At 43.8% G+C, this 19419-nt stretch overlaps 1 protein-coding gene across 1 annotated transcript in view; it reads right to left on the bottom strand.

Moving 5' to 3' along the window:
* The window catches only part of fbrsl1 (fibrosin-like 1), a 349747-nt gene that overhangs the window by 114607 nt on the left and 215721 nt on the right, over positions 1-19419 (bottom strand). Inside the window, 1 exon segment of the mRNA XM_034150862.1 lies at positions 7656-7685. Coding sequence (XP_034006753.1) covers positions 7656-7685 — 30 coding nt within the window.

The following is a 19419-nucleotide window of genomic DNA, read 5'->3' as shown; positions in this document are numbered from 1 at the left end:
CCTCTGCCTCTGTGTAATTGTGTGAAAGCTGACTTTATGTAAAAGCACTTAGAGGGATTGCAAAGAATGGAAAAACTCTATATAATCATCTTTTCACCATTTACGACAACAAATCAAAGTACATCCTTTTCCTCTTTTCTGATTAGCAAGATTGCTTTCAATATTCCTATACGTTAAAATGTGTGGATAGACACGTCGGTAGAATGAAATATCGGATTGCTGATCAACTTATGGCCTTATATGATCATATCGCCCAGCCTCTCACAATGTCCTTGGTTTCCAGCGGCTGCCTCCGTCCTCACAGGACTGGCAGTCTGTTAAAGGGCAAATCACTGACATCCTTAATCAGTGCCATCGACTGGCCTGAGGAGTCTGTGCGCACCTGGGGTTTATCTCTCAATTCGGCTAGATAAAATGAGCACAAAGTCATTAAAAGAGTTGAAAAAAACAGAGGATAAAACCTCCACGTCAGCCCGACCCCTACATAGTGGATCCTCTGAAGTGAGGGGGAGACAGACATGCAGGGGGAGAGCAGCAGCTAGCGAGCAGTTGATGCTAACAGCTGGCAGTCTCCCCCTTGAAGACGAGCGGCTGGCTGCAGTCTGGCAGCCAGGAGAGGCAGGCGAGGGACGGGAGGGATGAAAGTGTGAGAGATGGAGTCGGTGATGAAAGGTGGGTGGCTGATGGTAGATGAGTGGATACGGGATGGGATGTGGGGGGGAGGGAAAAACTTCTGTTCATTGCCTCTGACACAAGCAGTCACATGAGAGACAGAGGAGCTGATGGGAAACAGAGAAGGAGCGATGGAGGGAGAGAGGAGGCAGCCACATTGCAAATCTTCAGGCTGTGAATAATTTAGAGGAGCACTGGGGAGACGAGACGAGCGTAAACACAAAACACTGGCAGCGTTTGACCTAGAGCTGCAGCTACATCAGTGCACATCACAGAGAGAGAGCTCTATCCCGCTCCGCCTCTTCCTCTCTTCTCTCTCTGCTGCTCTTCATCTGACTCCCTCTGTGTCGGGGAGGAAACAGCTGTACGCTATTCTTGTTTCGCCTCACATTCTATGAAACTCAACAGAATGGCTGACAACTTCGTTTCACCAGGATCTCTCTTCAGTCTTTGCTCTGGGCACGACAGGAGAGCAGTGTGCAAAACGGATGCTTCCATATCCAGACTGTATGTGGCCGTAAGGGCGGGACGAGTCTGCGAAATCCAAGGACTAATGATGCTATCACATTATATGAGAAATAACAACAGCTCTACAATACTTAATTTAAATGGTATTTCAAACATATTTAGCCTTTAACAAACATTGTGTTCCTGCGATTTAAAAATTGCACTACTCCATATTGCAATTAAGATTACATTTCAATTACATACTATTGCATTTTAAGAGCTGTGATATTGACATAAGAAAAAAGCTTATGTGGAATGGAAATTAAAAATGATGCATGTGTTTTTTAACTTCACTAACTTAAGCAGGCTAGGTAGATTCATCAAAATACTTGTAGTTAAAAAAAAAGTTTTAAAATGTTAAATGTACTAAGCATGTAGAAATCCTTAAAGGGGACCTATCATGCAAAATACACTTTTTGATGTCTTTTATACATAAATATGGTGTCCCCGGTGTGTCAGGGAACTCACGCAGCGTCAGAAAATAAAACCCTCTCTCTTTTCCTCCGTACCCAAATCTCTAAAAACGGGGCTACCACGGAGCTGATCCAGATTTGCGTCCGATATGACGTAATATCGGAAATGTGGACCCACGGCCCTATCAGAAACGTTGCTATCAGAAACAATGCGCGACTGTTTTGGACGTAATATGGTCGGTGTTTACATTAGCATCGCTAACACTCAGAGCTAACCTGTACTGGAGAGCATGTGTGTGAAGAAGCAGGAAATAAAAAGGAACTCACCTTGTGGTATAACCGGCAAGAGAGAAAGCCTTTGAGCTCCATACTGTTTCAGAGATAATCCTTGATAATCCATGATATGGCGTTTCATCGCGGCAGTATCAGCCGGTAGCATCTTCCGCATGAGCTCAGCCCCCCTCAGTCAATTTTTTTTTTTTTAAAGTTTTATTCCGAAAATCAGCACTTGAGGCCCCAGCTCCATGGGAACGCATACGGCAAAACGCATCGGAGTAACGCAAACGCAACCGCAAAAAACCTTCCGCCCACACGCAATATACACCGGATTGTGTCAAGCTCCACGAGACGGCTCCGTTTACATCCAACCGCTGGAAAAGCTGCAGTACATATGCCGAGCCTGTACGTGGCGCTGTAACTTCCTCCACAAAAGCAGCAACTTCCTCCACAAAAGCAGCGAAGAAGAATGGTTGTCATGGCTGCACTTCTGTTTATTCTCCGCGGTGGGGGCCGAGGGATCCGGGCAGAGTTTTTCGCCGGTCAACGTGTGTTAAAGTTTAAATCTTCCGGACAAAATTATAAAAGTGCCGGTCAAAGGTCTTCTTTGTTATTTATTGAGCTTTAAAACAAATGAATAACGACGATATAATGATATATGATCATAAAATACACAGAGCCTGTCTCTTTTTCCTCTCTTCTCACAGCGTCAGTGTCTGTCTCATGCAGCAGCTGATCCAGTAATGATGACTCGTAGTAAAAATAAACATATTTATAACTAGTTTAGGTAGTTTGAGAGGTAATTAAAATAGCTATTGTTGTTGTTAACGAAACACATCAGCAATGATGCGGGGTACGCAGAGAGGTGGGAAGAGGTGGGGAGAGGTGGGGAGAGGCGGGGAGAGGCGGGGCTATGAAACGGATGACCGTATAGGCGACCCCACGGCCCCGTTGGACCCCCCAGAGCGCTCCGTTCCCAGATCTATCCACCTTTGGACCCGTTGTCGTTTGCGGGGTCTGTTTCTACGTTTCAGTTACGGCGTCGTCGAGCTTAAAGGGCTATACGCATGAGAAATATGCGGATTCAACCCGTTTTCGTCCCCGTGGAGCCTAGGCCTTAGAAACAGGAAGTGAAACAGAGGGATATGAGGCATGGCTAGAATGGGTGATCTGTTTGGTATTTTGAGCAAAACACTTCATAGACATGTTTTTTATATATTTTTATATATCTGAGACCTATGCTATTGCCTACAAATAGCATGATAGGTCCACTTTAAATTAAAAATAAAAAGTCATGTTGATTTCACATAGGGTAAATTAACTTAACATTGAAGAAAATATTAAAATTAACATAAAAAGTTATATTTGTTGGACTAAAATGTGTTGTATATTTATTTAACATATTGAAATCGTTGTAAGTAAACTAACAAAATATTAGTTTGACAAAAAATAAATATATTTATTTAATATATTGAAATAGTTTTGCGTAAACATTATTTTATTATGTGCTAGAAAAGTACATATTTGTTCATGTAAATCTGCCAGTCATTCATCCTATTAATCTAGAATAGGTGTGATATTGACCACCAATAAACGGACATACGCTGTGAATAACTCCTAGCAGAATGCCCATGTCAACAGTGTGCGTCATAAAACATGATTCAGTGTAAGGGAGGGGAGCAGCCGTGCAGCAGCCTGTGGACAGCAGCAGTAAATAACAGCTGCCCCGTGATTAGGCACGGACCGGGTTAAACAGAGCTCGTTCACACCGCCTTTGTCAAGGTGCCATGAATCACCTCACCTGCCGAAGTGTGTGTGTGTTGAGGAAAGACCACTGGGCATCTGTGGTGGGAGTGACAGTTGGGCGGACAGAGGGCGGTCTGATCAACCCAGGAGGGAGGGGCCATATATTACTGTAATTAAGGGGCTGTGGGAGTACAGGAGAAGAGACTTTAAATGATATTTAAATCTGTATTTTTGTAGGAATGTGGATAAATCAGTTTGTTTTTTGTATTACTGCACATATTTCATTCCATTCTATTTCAATGTGCTATATTTTATTTTATTATATTTTTTTAATGTTATTATAGTGTTCTTAAAATAGTTTTCTATTTGTGTTTTGAATTTTTTTCACCAAGTCAAATTCCTCGTACGTGTCAACCTACCTGGTAATTCTGATTCTGAAATAGTATAACATAACAAACATAACATGAGGTAAGTTGTTTCCCTCTCTGATTTCTCACCCCCTCCAACAAACAACACCCTCTCCCTCCCTCTCCCACTGTTTCCTGCCTTGGCTGATATTAATGGGACGTCCCTTGTTTGTAAATGTGCCAAGTTGTGTGCACCGCTGCGGGCTGTCTATTATAGCAGGCCTCTGGGGCAGCGTTTCCATATGGCGCCGCATATGGCACTTAGCAGCATCAATTAATGTTGTTATAATACTGATTTTATGAGCTAGGGTTTCACTCCTTCTCTCTCTTCTCCACTCCTCTCTTCTCCGCCCCCTTCTCCCTTGTTTTTCCCACTGTCACTGATTCTTTGATTCTTCAAACCCCCGCTCTTCAAGTTCCTCAAACCTTCGAAAACCTGGCTTTTGAACAGAAGACGCTGCGTGCCAAATTCTGGAAAAAGCTACCTACCAGCTCAACTGAACACCGCTTGAACGTGACTTTGTTCCTGGTGTACAGCAGAAGAAGGGGAACACTATTGCATATGTTCCTGAATCTTTGCATCTCCTTTGAATCTTCAATCAGTGAAATATAAATTAACCAAACTATGTTAGATAATATCTGCAACCAAACAGCGCGTTTACAACACCTATTGTAGTTTTGGTCACATTAGGCCGGCATCAGGGCCTATTAGTTTGTTAAATGAGGCCTGTTTTTTATGCACAAAGCACCAGGCAGATGGATGTTAGAACAGAATCTGAGGGGGTCTTTTTTGTTCCCTGGTGCCTTTGGTGCTGGATCTGACAGGAAGGGAATAAGAGCGAAGCAAAAAGCCCCGCTTAAAAAGCTCCCAGCCACACCAGCCTTGTCAGCGGCGCCACAATTAGAGACTAGATCACTGGCGCTTCCCAGCGAGAAACATCTCACCACCACTCCTCAATGGAACTCTCTCGTTTGAGGAACGCACTCAAAGCCGGGTTTCAAAACGTTTCGGATGGCTAATCACTCTCAGGATGAAAGGCCCCGGCGTGTTCGTTTGTCTCAGCGTGGGGAGCTTCCCTTGCCGTTTCTCTGCCTCTGATTCTGATTGTTTTTGTTCGTTTCCTTTTTCAGCAGGCAGGCGAGCTGGCAGGCAGCGCTGTTTGAAGGTGCAGTCAGACCCGAGAGCAGGCCTGATGCTTTGTAGTGATATTTCCAGCAGCACAATCTCATTACTTTTTGACGTGGGGGATGCGTGCAGGGGCGGATTGTCATTTCACGCTGTCAAAAGTTCCGTGAGGGAAACTGAGACGGGGAATGGGAACTTCAATGACCTGCATGCCTCTGGCTCATCAAGACTGAATATATTAAACCAAATAACACAGATAAAATCCAATGAACCGGAGCCTTTAGGATGCTTGTAAACTTAATGTCCAGTCCCCGGGGGTTTTGAACGGATCACTCCTTATCTGGACTCTTTGTAATTGGATCTATTTCACAGCCTCCTAAACCTGTCGCTATAAATGCCTCAAACCTAATTAACCTACATACAGCAGTGCATATACCGGCATGTACATATGTAGCTCAGACAGCCAGGTCTTTGTGTCCTGAGGGGGAAACGTCCTGACGGCAGCATCCCACACCTCTCAAAGATGGACGTTTTCACATCATTGGCAGCTTCCCGGCCCTGGGGGGTGACCCAAGAAGTTGATTTCACACGGACTTCTTTCAACACAGAGAAAACTTTGCTCTGTTTAAGAAACCAGGCACTGATTGAAGCGCCTGGTTACCATGCAAACCCCGGCCTGTTACTGGGGTGACTGTCCCAAAGTGCTTCCTGGGTAATTTTCGAGGTCACTGGTTTGTGCACGCCTATGTGCTGCAGATGGGCCCACCCTCATTCAGCGCCCAGCAGGAACTCTTTCATTAGAGCCAGTGAATGGCCTCATTCATCCCCTTCACCTCAATTGGTCACGCTGCGTCTCCACAGAGGGCCCAGGACAAACTTTTCTCTCTTTCCACTCCCTCATCTTCCACGCACCACCCACCTTAGTCATGCTGCACTTTTGTTCAGGAGCATGTGGTGGCTGAAGCTCCGGGCCTCCTCAATGGCTGCAAACTGCCTTTAAGTGGAACGTAACAGACTTCTGACATTGCTGTCTTTGTTTATCTTGAAGAATGTCAAAAAAATGCAAACTATTGTGTAGATCACGAAGATATTAGACTTTTAGTGCATTTTACATGTGATCCTACTATTAAAACGTGTTCTGGTTTTATGTTTCAGTATTTGTAAGCGACTGTGACTTAAAGAATATTGCTTTTATTTCATTTCATTTTTTTTTTTTAAGAAGGGGCAGGTCAAATAAGATTTTCTTCTCCCTGCTCCTTTCCACCATGCGCTATAACGGCCCGTCCACACGGCGGCGGCATTCACTTTGAATGGGGTGACGTTACGTTTCGCCGAACTGCATTGTGGGAGCGAAGCGTAGACTTGCTCGCGTTGCTCGCGACGAAAGTTGAGCAATGTTCAACTTTTGAAGCTTCGGCGGAAGCGTCAGCCAATCGAATCATATGCCAGTACAAGCTCTAGCCAATCAAACCGCGTGCTTGTGTGTCCGGGGCGGGAGATTCATGTGATTGGTTGTTGGTCGAGTTTCAGCACCCCCCGCCGGCAAGCGACAACGCACGCCGCCGTGTGGACAGGCCGTGATAAAAAAAAAAATCTGGCAACACTAATGTAAAATATGCCAAATGAATTGTTATTTGTAATGTGTAGTATTTATCACAGATCTTAAAGATCCCCTATTATGAGTAGTGTGTTCTATAGGTTTTTGTGCATGTAAATGGTCTGCAAAGGTTAAAATCCCTGTGTTCCCCCCCACCTGAAACACCTCCATTGTACTCCTTTGTTTACTTCCTGGACATAGTGACTTCACTATGTAACACTGACGCTTCTATTGGCTAGCGCTCCAACACATTGTACGTGATAGGCTAAGGGGCGGGACATCTCTAAGCGGTGGAACAGAGCCGGCCAGCTAACCAATCAGAGCAGACTGGGCTCTGGTTTCAGACAGAGGGTGAAAAGAGGTGCTGCAGCACAGGCAGTATGAGAAAAATACTGGCAACATTAAAGCATGCAGACATGTCCCAGGAGAAACACTAAATACTGATATGAACCTGGAAATGATAATAATAATAGGTTGGTGCATTAGCTTCCTGTTGCATTTACTCCTATTTCTATCTGAGAGTTGCACACAAGATTCCAAGGAGCCGTTCCAGCAGAGCCATTTTACCCCTTAAGTTTCTCCACTGAGTATTTCCTGAAACTGCAGTGCTTAGACATGCTAGTGGCTCTTCTACTTCCTGCCTTTTTCTGGCCCTCAAGTGAGTCTCACGTCTGGCCTAGTGAGAAGTGACTAATTGTCTTGAGTTGTTAGTGTGCCTGGAAAGAGATCCACTTCAATCTGCGACAGGGTGCACCGTCATTTTGTTCTCCCTTCCTCCTCCTCCCCCCCTCTCCCTCTTTCTCCTTCTTGCTGCAGATTTGCCCCTTCTGCTTCTCAAGCTACTGAGCTGTAAAATTGAATGGACGGCAGGCAGGATAAAGAATGAGACCTGGCATCGTGGACGCACTAACCTTGAGGAGGGCCACTGCTGCTGGCTGCACCTAAAGAGATGGAGACAGAATGTCAGCCATATTGGACCGAGGAAGGTTCAAATGAGAAGGGAGGAAAGACTAAAAGGTGGAGGAAAGATGGAGACCCTTACTTGCTGAAAAACAATATGACAGCTTAGTAAAGCAGCATGAGAAAAAACAGACAAATTGGATGGAAACAGAAAAACGAAAGTATTAGGTAATCATTTGTGTCCCCTCCATCTTTACCTAATAACACACCATGTAAACTGCATCGCACCTTTACAGCAGCAACCTTTACAACTCAACAAATCATATAGAACACTTAAAATGTCAGACAAAATGTTCATATATAGTAAAAACATTGCATTATAAAAGCGACCCCGGAACAAAGTGGTTTCTAACAACACTATCCTTTGTAATGAAATCAACTCGTATGGAAACTCCTGGAACGAATCGGGCAATCAATTACTATGAATCACAAATACACTTGCTGCAGTTTAGATGTGAACAAATGGAGCCTCAGTCCCTTACAGATGATATTAGTGCTGTGAGCTGCTCTCTCTCCACGAGAGATTAAGCAGGTTGTACTCTCCCAGGCGGGCAGTGCTCCCCCCTCCAGGGTCCTGCACTATCATTTGCAGGAAAATTACTTCAGTAATGAAGAATCCAGGCCCATAAATCCTTATGGCCTCACCTTCCTTCGCCTCCCAAGTCTCGCTGAACAGCTAGTAAAAATTCCCTTTAAAAAATTCATAGCGCAATTTTGCTCAAATCCCTCCCAGCAAGCACAATTATGGAACTTTCATCTCCATTGATTTATGTCCGGGGCCAGGAGAGGGGGGCTTGTGTTGGAAAAGGGGGGCGGGTTGTGAAAGGGGAGAAAAAAACAAGTGGTAAATCATTGTTTTTAAAAGGAAAGGCGTGCGGCCTTTTGTCACTTTCACTGCGTTTGTGTTGTAAACGGCAGGCAATAGAGAGGTGCACGGATAAGGGGAGAAGGACGAGGGAAGAGAATGTCTGAAAGCTTTGAAAGCAGGATTGAAATGGCAAAAAAAGGAGGAGGAGGGGCGGAGGGAGATGGGGGTGAAAGAAGCGGTATTCCACTTGATTAATAACACTAATCAAATTATACAGTGTTCCACTGTGCCCTGAAATCTGGGGCCATAATGTCCTCTAATGGCGAGGTTCATGGAGCTAAACTTCAGAGGGAAAACACGGCGCTGACTGCTGCACGCCTTAATGAAGGCAGTAAAACATCCATTTCCAGAAGCCATGAAATGAAAGGCGAGATTGTAGATGTGCACCCAGTGGCTCTCCAGCTAAAAAATTGAAGGCTGTTAACACAAAGACAGTGTCGGAGAGAGAGAGAGAGAGAGAGAGAGAGAGAGAGAGAGAGAGAGAGAGAGAGAGAGAGAGAGAGAGAGAGAGAGAGAGAGAGAGAGAGAGAGAGAGAGAGAGAGAGAGAGAGAGAGGCAAGACCTTAAGAAGAGGAATGAGGAGAAAATAGTACAAGAGAAGAGATTTAAAGGGCAAGAACACCAAGAGTGAGGGGATATAAAAAGCAAAGGGATGATGAAGTGAGGATAGAAAGACAGATTGGTAGACGCTTTCAGTGCTTTATTTCCAAAGAAGTTCTCTTTTGGCATGAAGACAATCTGTGTCTGTTGATTATGGATGAGCCAGGCTGCTTTACAATGTCTGTTATACTTAGTGCTGCTGACAGCAGCCACAATTCATCACTATTTAGTTGCTGATGCACCTAACCACAGCACCCTCCCCCTCATCTATCTCAATACCTCTCCATTAGAGTATTCCTTATGTCCATCCAGGCATGCGTTCTGTTGATCCATCTATCCATCCGTATTTCCATCCAGTCGTGTGTGCATTCTGCTATCCATTCACTCTTCCAACCTGACATCCATACATTCATCTGCCTGGCCATCTACCTCTCTATCAATCCAGCCGATGCAGTGTAAATAACACTCTGAAAGATCTGAAACATACAACAATGCTGCCCTGACTGTAAATGTCAGTTTGGAGCTATAGGTAAGAGGTTAGCTTAACTAGCTAACTGAGCTATAGTTATTTGTATGCATCACGCCAAATAGCAGTATGACTTCTGCTAGTAGTGGCACATTATATATATGTGTGACATCAAAGTCCTGCAGTAAGTGTGCTTCACTAGAAATAACTGAAATTCCAGACACTTAAAATACACAAAAGCATTATGGTTTCCAATTAATCTACTAAATTGCAAATGGTACAAACAATGAAATCAGCCCTTTCTATCTTGAATAAAGCAAATTATGTATGTTGTCCTTGGGGTGCAAACATATCATCTGGAGAACAAGGGAGGAAAGAACAACAAAGCTGAGAAAACACACAATGCTATTGTTATTATTATCATAATTACAGTTGTGCTTATCATGCAAGCGGCCTCAATCAGGATGAAATACAGTTTCATTTGATGCAGCTTCCTGTTTTGACTGGCTCCAGTTTGGGAACTGCACACTTGGCTGGCATGCCAAAAACTCAATCAGGCGCAATTACATAGCCATCAGATAGAAATGTAATTGATTTGAAAGCTGACATGAGATATAACTACATTACAGTGGAGGCACAGTGGGGATGCTCCTGAGGGACGGGGCCTACGGGGAGCTCATTACCGCCAAGCTTTGAATTATTGAGTGCTAAGGCAGTGACATTGAGGAATAGAGGCGGACGATTGGCTGTTACAACTCGGCAAGTGTTTATCTCAACTTACAGCAACCTAAGACATCTGAAGGGGTGATATGACCGTGCATAAATATTGCAATGGGAGAAGTTGTAATGGTTCATAATTGAAAGGGTTCAGGCCAAGGTAGCGTCTGTGGGCTCACTCCCGCTGTCTAAGTTTCCATAGCAATAATAACACTACTTTGTCCTCGGGTCACGTATTTAACACTTTGGTTAGCATTTGGTTTGTGAAAGCATCACATGTCACACCTCATGCTACACAATGAAAGCTCTGTATATAAGCAGGGTACTTTCCAAAATCTACTTTCACTTAAGTTAAATGAGTGTTTATCTGTAAGTGACCTACTTGTCTTTTGTGACATAATTCACCACTACTTTCATGTTTGAAGACACATTTTCAGTGTTTCCACTCTTTAACTGTCATGATCCTTTTTTCTTAGTTTATCTGTTTCCTGTTTTACTTTGAAAGGTTTTCTGCCCCTGTGTCATGTCTGTAATATTAGTCTTCCTATGTCCTGCATTTGGGTCCAACCTGCTCCACTATGTGACAGTTTCAGGTAATCCAGACAGGGCAAGGCAAAAGAATCCGACAAAAACTAAAACTAAAACCAGGACAGAAATACAAGCAGAGCTAATGAGGGGATACAGTGCAAGAGTACAAGAGGTCAAGTAGTAACAGGGCTAATGGGAAACAGGTTAAACTAACAAGGCTAGGACAGTTTATCAAAACAAGTGCGAAAACACACATGGACAGGAAGTAAAAACAGACAGGACACAGGGAGAGAAAACCAATCCCTATGAAATGCACCAGACGTTGAAGTAAATTGTCATAGTGGCCAAACGGTGGTACTACAACCACCGTGTCTGTCCGTGACATCATTGGACCCAAACATACTTTTTCCCCATTAACTTACATTGGGCAAATCAGCAGATATCTTTTTGGGGATAAGTCAACTTCCCAGTATGTTTTCATAGCCCTTATTTAAATCATTATGGTCTAAAAGGTGTTAAATGTGCTAATAACTGAACCTAGAGTTATTTTACCTCTGCATTCATTCGACTGACAGGAAGTAAAAACAGACATGACACAGGGAGAGAAAACAAACCCCCATGAAGTGTTCCGGACGTTGAAGTAAATTGTCATAGTGGCCAAACGGTGGTACTACAACCACCGTGTCTGTCCGTGACGTCATTGGACCCAAACATACTTTTTCCCCATTGACTTACATTGGGCAAATCAGCAGATATTTTTTGGGGGATGAGTCAACTTCCCAGTATGTTTTCATAGCCCTTATTTAAATCATTATGGTCTAAAAGGTTTTAAATGTGCTAATAACTGAACCTAGAGTTATTTTACCTCTGCATTCATTCGACTGAGCCGAGAGCGACTGTGAGGCTGTGGATTGGAGGCGGTGTTTAGAGTAAGCGTAAGTGCCCAGATTCGGGTACTTTTGCAAGATAATTTTGGCTTCATGCTACTCTGAGCAACTTTCATAGGACTTAACTTCGCCCTGTCTCAGACGCTGTATCCAGTTCTCTTTATAAATCCATGGAGAAAACCTTTCAAAAAGACAAACCAAAAACTAGGATCATGACATTACTCCTGAAGACACAAATAGCTTAAATTAGGTGGTATGTTCCACCATCTGCCTGACCCTGACCACCAGCCTGCGTCTTCCCTGAAGTGCTGACTGTTGAGAGGATAAAGATGTAAGCCACTGCAGAGCGGCCTCGACGTCCCCCAGGAAACCAGTGCCTTCCTCTGGGAGAGCGATGCCCCCTTAGGCTCCTGCCACTGATCTCACTCCGTCTCTTTCACTCCTTCTATCACTGTTCTCTCCCTCCTCACACAGCCCTCCTGTGAGCTTTCACACAAAAATGAGAACTCAATTAATTCAGGCGAAATGAGGACGCGAAAGGAGGAGGAGGAGGAGGCCTGGGGAGCCCGGAGAGACCGAGAACAAGCAGGAGGGGGGAGGCCTCACATCGCTGCGTGTCGATGTGCGGCCTGGAAACGGCAAACAGAGCACGGGGTGACTGTGCATGAGCATTAAGTCTTTAGCCGAGTTAATCCTCTCTGCAGTTTAAACATGGCTGATGAACGAACGCTCTTCATCACAGAGGTATGGGTTGTTCTGAGTAAATAGACGGGTCAGAGGGAGGCAGACAAAGAGCAAGGCCTGATGGAGATGAGCAGACATGATTCAAGACCATCAGTCCTGGGACCGTATCACAAGTTGACCTTTTGAGAGACCTCTAAGAGTTCAGCGACTGACTTTCTAGCTCTGGAGGAACAATGGTGACATGTACTGTGTTATTATGCATAACAAATACATACATCCCTGTAGTCTCTTGGCAGGTAAACAAATCAACTCACACTTTAAACATGACATAGTCACTATCACACTAGCAATTATACAGATGCATCAAAGTAGATTTTTAAATTATAAATACTCGTAGAATTACAATACAACTATAATATTGCAATCGATTAGCTCGGTAGCTCAATATCCATGTTCCTGTAGATGTACATTTACAGTCCTACGTATCCCCTTACAATAACCAACATAGCATGGGGCATGCACACACTCTGGTGTCAACATGGCTGCATGTATGTCAGTTTATGAATGTGACCTGTGACCTTTGACATTGTGAACAAGACCTCATGCTAGACAACCATCATCAATCTTAAGTGCGCCCTGCTAATGCTATATCAGGTGCTACAAGCGTGCCACCACACGGCTCAGCTCATGTTTGTCATAGCCTTGCAGAAAAACTGGCAGAAAACCAGCTTTGAGCATGAGCCAGGTTTGAGGTCACACACACACACACACACACACACACACACACACACACACACACACACACACACACACACACACACACACACACACACACACACACACACACACACACACACACACACACACACACACACACACACACACACACACACACACACACACACACACACACACACACACACACACACACACACACACACACACACACACACACAGTGACATGAAGGGGCCCACTGCAGTGTTAGCTACATATGCTAAGCAGGCTAAAAAAACGAATTGCCACAGCAGCCACTTTTTTCATCTGGTTTGCAGCTTAAAGTAAACAACTGTTTTCTGTGTGTGTCACTGACAAGTAGAAACCAAATAAGAACGAATGACCCATGTTTACCGGAAGACTACTTGTAAGCTGTGAGATGTTATCTCCGGCGCGATGGTGTTATAAAAGTAACCACTTCCCCATGACAGAGTGTAAATCTCACAGTATTCTGGGATCTTTTTATGTTCAACATTAACGGCCGCGCATATATTACAATCTTTTACCATGCCCAGCTCTGAGACAAGGCTAGTAAAATAGGCGAGTCAGATATTCCTACATTTTCCTATGATAAATACTTTACATGTAAGGAGCCAGGGGGGGATTGTGACAAATGTGTTTCCAAGAAAATCAGTCTGCCACTAGTACTTCGAGTGATTGAATAGCCTGTAAACAGAAGCAGGAGACTGGCTTGACGCTCTCTGGGAGACGAAGAGAGTCGTGCTGCCAGGAGCTGAAGGGAAGGAAGAAGGTGGGGCGCTGAAGTTCATGAACTAAACAGCGAGAGCAGGAACTTTTTTAATTACCCTGTGTCTGCTCTTGGCCTGCTCTCTGAACTGCAACTGCAGAGTAAAAGCACAAGACAGTTGAGCGAGCTACATCAAGTCAGTCATAAGACACCCTTGGTCAATGGCTGATAGTGTTCCTCGCATTAGCCCAAATTAAAATTGAATCTATCTTTACTAATCTCATAAAAAAAAGCCATATGATGACACTTTCCTTTATTTCTGCTCTCCATCTTCTCCTCTGCTAACCCCTGAGGAGAATACATTCTCCTTTGTTCATGGTGTTCATAAAAGCACATTTCTGCACGCGAATAAGCATTTGTCCTATCTTTAAAATTCACCACAGTCACAGATCCTTTCCGTCCATATCTATGTCCAATCAAAGTGTGAAGACTACACAAAGTCTTCTGCATGCGGCATGTCCAATTAGACGCAAGATAAGCATGTTAATGATTTAAGCACACAATTTAGCACTTTAGTTAAAAGCATGTCTTTGTGTCTTCATCACACATCAGCTGACATCAATACTGAGGATATTACACTGCAAAACAACCTAAGTACGAGTGACCCGAGTTTGAGGATCTAATGAACAGAGGCATGGAGCCTTTCACTGCAACTAATAATGATCATTATCTGGTGAAACATAACCAAGTCTTCCAAAGTCCTGACAGCAAAGAGAGTGAAAACAAAGCCACTTGCATAAGATATATTTCATAAGTTGTTTCACTGTCTCGATCTCAACTTTCTGGTGAGTATTTAATCTTTTTTGACATAATGTCAATTTCGATAGAAATCTAACAGGAAGAAGGAGAGGCAGTGACAACTCAAACTCTGCAGCTACAGCAGTTTCGGTGGTGGTGAGCCGTTGTGAAAATGTGAGAAAAACCGCAACCTATGTTCCTATTGTGCAAGTATGTAAAACCACAAAGGGCGCAGTGAGTTGCTAAAAGAGCAGGTTATCTATATATGGGGTTACGCCACAACCCAAACTGAAGCTGAGTCCTGTGAAACAAACACATCCGCTTAGTCGCACATATACCACTTGATAAATGAGATGAGAAAAATAATGAAGGCAGATGCTTCCACAGAGGGCATGAGGGGGTCACTAAATGCTTTAATGAGAATAACAACTTTGTTATATCTTATGGCCTTAAAAGTCACCAACGTTTTAGGGATGATTAAAGCTGTTCTGGAAACTTGTGGTGCCAGGACTGCAACTGCACCTATAGCCAAACAGAGAGAACGAACCTGCGACACAATAGACTTGTACATCATGTGTCTGACAATAAAGCGCTTAGATACACACTTGAATCCCCTGACACCTGCACCACATCTCCTCTGACCCGAACATGAAACCGGGACAAGAAACACTATGCAACCATTTGGTTTTGTTTGTCCTCCTGGGGCCGCCTTGGCTCTGGGAAACCTAACACTGGCATTCGCTCTAATCCCCCCGGAGAACGAGATGCCGGGCCAGCAGCATACAGATGAAGCGCCAGGTGATTGCATATCTGTGACGGACCACCGTAGACGAACTCCAGACGAGATCCTGGTGACATCGGCCAATCCGACGGCCCTTCTCCTGTTCTGCACTCGGCCTCAAGGCTAGGCCCCCCCCCTGTATCAACTTACATCTAGCCATTTACCTCCACATAACAAGAGCTGCATCAAACTGATTCAATTGAGCAGAATTGTACACAGTTCATTGGCTTTTGGCCGGCGACGGTGGAGTGGATGACAGAGCAGGAGAGTATCAGTTGACCCAGACTAATTATTCATAAGGCCTTGTTGTGATGGCTGCTGCTCTGGTAAGGTCAGACAGGAGCAGCTGAGGGGAAAACAAAAACATTTCCTACTAAAACGGAGTTGACACCGCTGGGTATCGGCAGGAAAGGAAACCAGGAAAGAAAATGAGTAGTAAGCTCTCATTTTGGGCGTTGTAAGTGCATATCACAGTGACAGCTATACATTCCCAGATGGAGGTCGATGCAATGGAGGATATGATATGAAAGGGGCAGTCATGCATGGCTGAGAGGACTATAAATAATAGTACACTTGGTGTCCTCACAACAGGCAGGCATTGACTTGAAATTTGTAATTACAGTAATTGAGATTTAGACAAATGGGATTCCAATACGCTGTTCCATGAAAATACAGGTTGCGTTTCCCATGAGGAGTCTACTAAAAGCATCTGGCGACACAGCTTTCATTTACCATGTCTTGTATAGAGATAATTTAAATGTCCAGATGTCAGTAAAATATTCGGAAACTTATTTAGAAAAGTCTTTGACTGATGCCTACACTTATGACTCCGGCAACCAAAACGTAACCTAAAAGCTCAGAAAACTGCCTTTCACCTCCATTTAAAATCAAAATGAAGCACACAAGTGCACACACACACACACAAGGCCCACTTACGAGCAAGCACAATAGTGTGGCAATTAGTGGCTGGAGAGGAAGAATGCTGGATCGGTTACAGTTGTTGAATGTTAATTACAGCGTTTTACGGCGTTGAGGAGATAACGAGTTAGCGCCTGGTGACAGCAGCGACACGTCCTTTAACGAGAGCCGTGGAAATGTATGAAACTTGAGATCAGGGACAATGAGGCGTTACTGGCTTGTCAGACGCTCTCCTGCTCACCCTCCCTCTGTCCTAATGAAGGCAGACAGCGGTTTCTTTTTCTCCTCCACTCGTTCCAGCGCTGGAATTTGTATTGATCATGGAGGAAAGGTAAGAAAAGCAGCGGATTTGGATTCTGTCCTTGTCCACCGAATCATCTCACATCACTGCTGCCTTTGGCTATCAGCTTCTGTTACTGGCAGGCAAAAATAGCCCGAAAACATGTGGACACATTAGGGCCAAAGATAAACATGGGGTCATATTACAGATAAGTCCCCGTCTGGGGCAGGAACCCAGACAAATGTGTGATACCATTCGTTCCTGTCTTTCTGAATAGCGAGGGATCAAGAGCTTGGTGAAATCCGAGGGGGTTAATATGGTCATGTTGTGAAGCCTGGTTGGGAATTTAGGTTAATGGAATCATTGATAGGGCTCAGCTCTAATGCCAGAAATGCCTAAGAGGATCCATACTGCATGATTTAGACAAATCCTGGGACATTCTTCAAAGATTCCCCCGCTGACACTGGCAAGACTTTTCGAAAAAGGAGTCTGAGGATTTCTCAGAGTCTACCCAGCCTCTGCTCACCAGAATCCCCCAGGCTGTATCAACAGCCTAAATGGTTTTTATAGAATATTACATCAGTTACACTGGGGCAAACGTGGGCCCCAGTGGATATATTAGGCCTAATAAACACACAGACGGAGCCTGTTTTCTTTTTGCCCTGGAAAAGTACTCTGAAACTTTGTGCAAGAATGTACAGTATAGTATGGGATTCTTGACGTTGTAGCTCATGTCTAGACTTGGACTTGGCAAGAAAACAACACAAAGCCCAGCTCTTATCAAATGATTTATATCCGTATAAAAGTATTTTTGACTATGCAGCCATATTACAAACAGGGCTGCCGTTTGTGGGAATGTAAATGAACTCCTAATCTCCACGGTAAAGCTGCTGACCTGCTACCAGTACTTGTGGTGGGAAAGGCAGTTATATATGTGGGCTGCAGCCTTGATGAAGACGAGGGACTCGCCTTCTGAAGAGAGCAAGAGAAGATCTTTTAAAACCGCAGAAGATGAGGCGCCGCGGATGGTGTTCAGATGTCAATAAAAACAGGTGTTAACCAGCTTAGCTAAGATGTTAAGAGCTTGGATAATCCTAGCCTGGATCTAAGAGGGATCCGGCTCTGGAATACTAATGCTGAGGATGCACTGTTAAACCGCACAGAGTTGATTAGGAGGTTATGTTTAAGTGGTACTGCCGCTACAGGCTGCCAAAGCCCAATCTGCAATCTGCTGGCAATTACACGAAGGGAACATTGAAGGGTCTTAACGTATAGACTAGAGCATCCTTAGTTGTGAGGGAGAAAAACGTATTATAATAGCATGAAACAACTTGTCAAAGAATAAGTGACATCTCATTTGATATGAATTCTATACATTCATCATTTTGCCACTTATGAATATCGACTGCAGTTCTGTCTCAACACGTCTTCAAACGTCTTCAATCATAAAGCTATACAGCCTTGATTTCATAGGTTTGTCAATCTATCTCTGCGTGTGTTAATCATCACCAAGCTGCCAGCATCCACACCTGTACCTTCAGTCTCATTAACGCCACATACTGGAAATACCTGCAACAATTATGCCACCTGTGAGCAAAGTCTTATGTTTTATACGCTTAAACCTGTCACCTTTCAGTTTGTACTTCACAGGGTCATTATGAGTCTTGTGTCTTCTAGGTTGCTAAGGCTGGGGTTCGTACACTGACACATCTCCTGGGGCCTCATTTATAAACGGTGCCTACGCTCAAAAGATGGCGTACGCCAGTTTCTACGTAATGTTTGCGATTTATAAAAAACTAACTTGACGGGAAAATGTGCGGTCCTCTGACCCATGCGTACGCACTACGCACAACAACGGGAGAGACGAGAAACTGCGACACCGTTGGCAGAAGGAAGAATGGAGAGAAATATGTGGAAATAATACCATAAATAAAATGTTACCTCTCATTTATCATAATGAAGAATTAACTTTCACAAACTGATTAAAGCCAATCTTAAAATGATTTAACAAACGCCTGTTTGAGACTCCTCCACAAAAACATAACTTGGAGAAATAAATAAATATGGAAATGTTATTGATCACCCCTCGATTATGTTCTCTTGTTAAGAAATGTATTCTCATAAATGATGCGGTAAGCAGGAGGACAGATTACTTTAAACTGACGCCGTTTTGCATTTCTATAGGTTGTAGGTACGAGCATGGTTTTATATACTATCACGTTTAATCGTGTTTTATGCCGTTTGCCAAGACTTGATAAGTCGCTCGTAAAACACAGGAGGTATGGAAACTAAGAACACCATATGTGGTAAATTGTACAGCTAATATAACACAACACATTAGTTGTATTTCCTTTAACTGGTGGATTATGGATATATAGTTGCTGATCGACAGCTGGAACACAAACCACCAAATACAACAAAATAATTCAGATCCAGTCGTCATGACTCCACTCCGGAGGGATTCCCCGATCATTTCTTACAGTTTCTCATCAAGGGGGTGTCTCCTGTCCCCGGGACAAACACACTGCCTGAGGAAGGCTATGTGTATTTTGTTTGTCATTAACTTTTTTCGGACCACTTATTTATTTATTTTGGTGACGATCCGACCTCCATGCTGCTACTCTGGTTCAAACTGCATCCACCAAACAATATGATTTATCTCGACCTCCCCACAATAACCAAAATCTGACACGGTGTGAGATGTCTTTTTTAGCTGTTCTGTCGT

This window comes from Trematomus bernacchii, unplaced genomic scaffold, assembly GCF_902827165.1.
Source record: "Trematomus bernacchii unplaced genomic scaffold, fTreBer1.1, whole genome shotgun sequence".
Classification (NCBI taxonomy): domain Eukaryota; kingdom Metazoa; phylum Chordata; class Actinopteri; order Perciformes; family Nototheniidae; genus Trematomus; species Trematomus bernacchii.
Note: the sequence above shows the minus strand (reverse complement) of the source record. Positions and strands in the feature narration are given on the sequence as shown.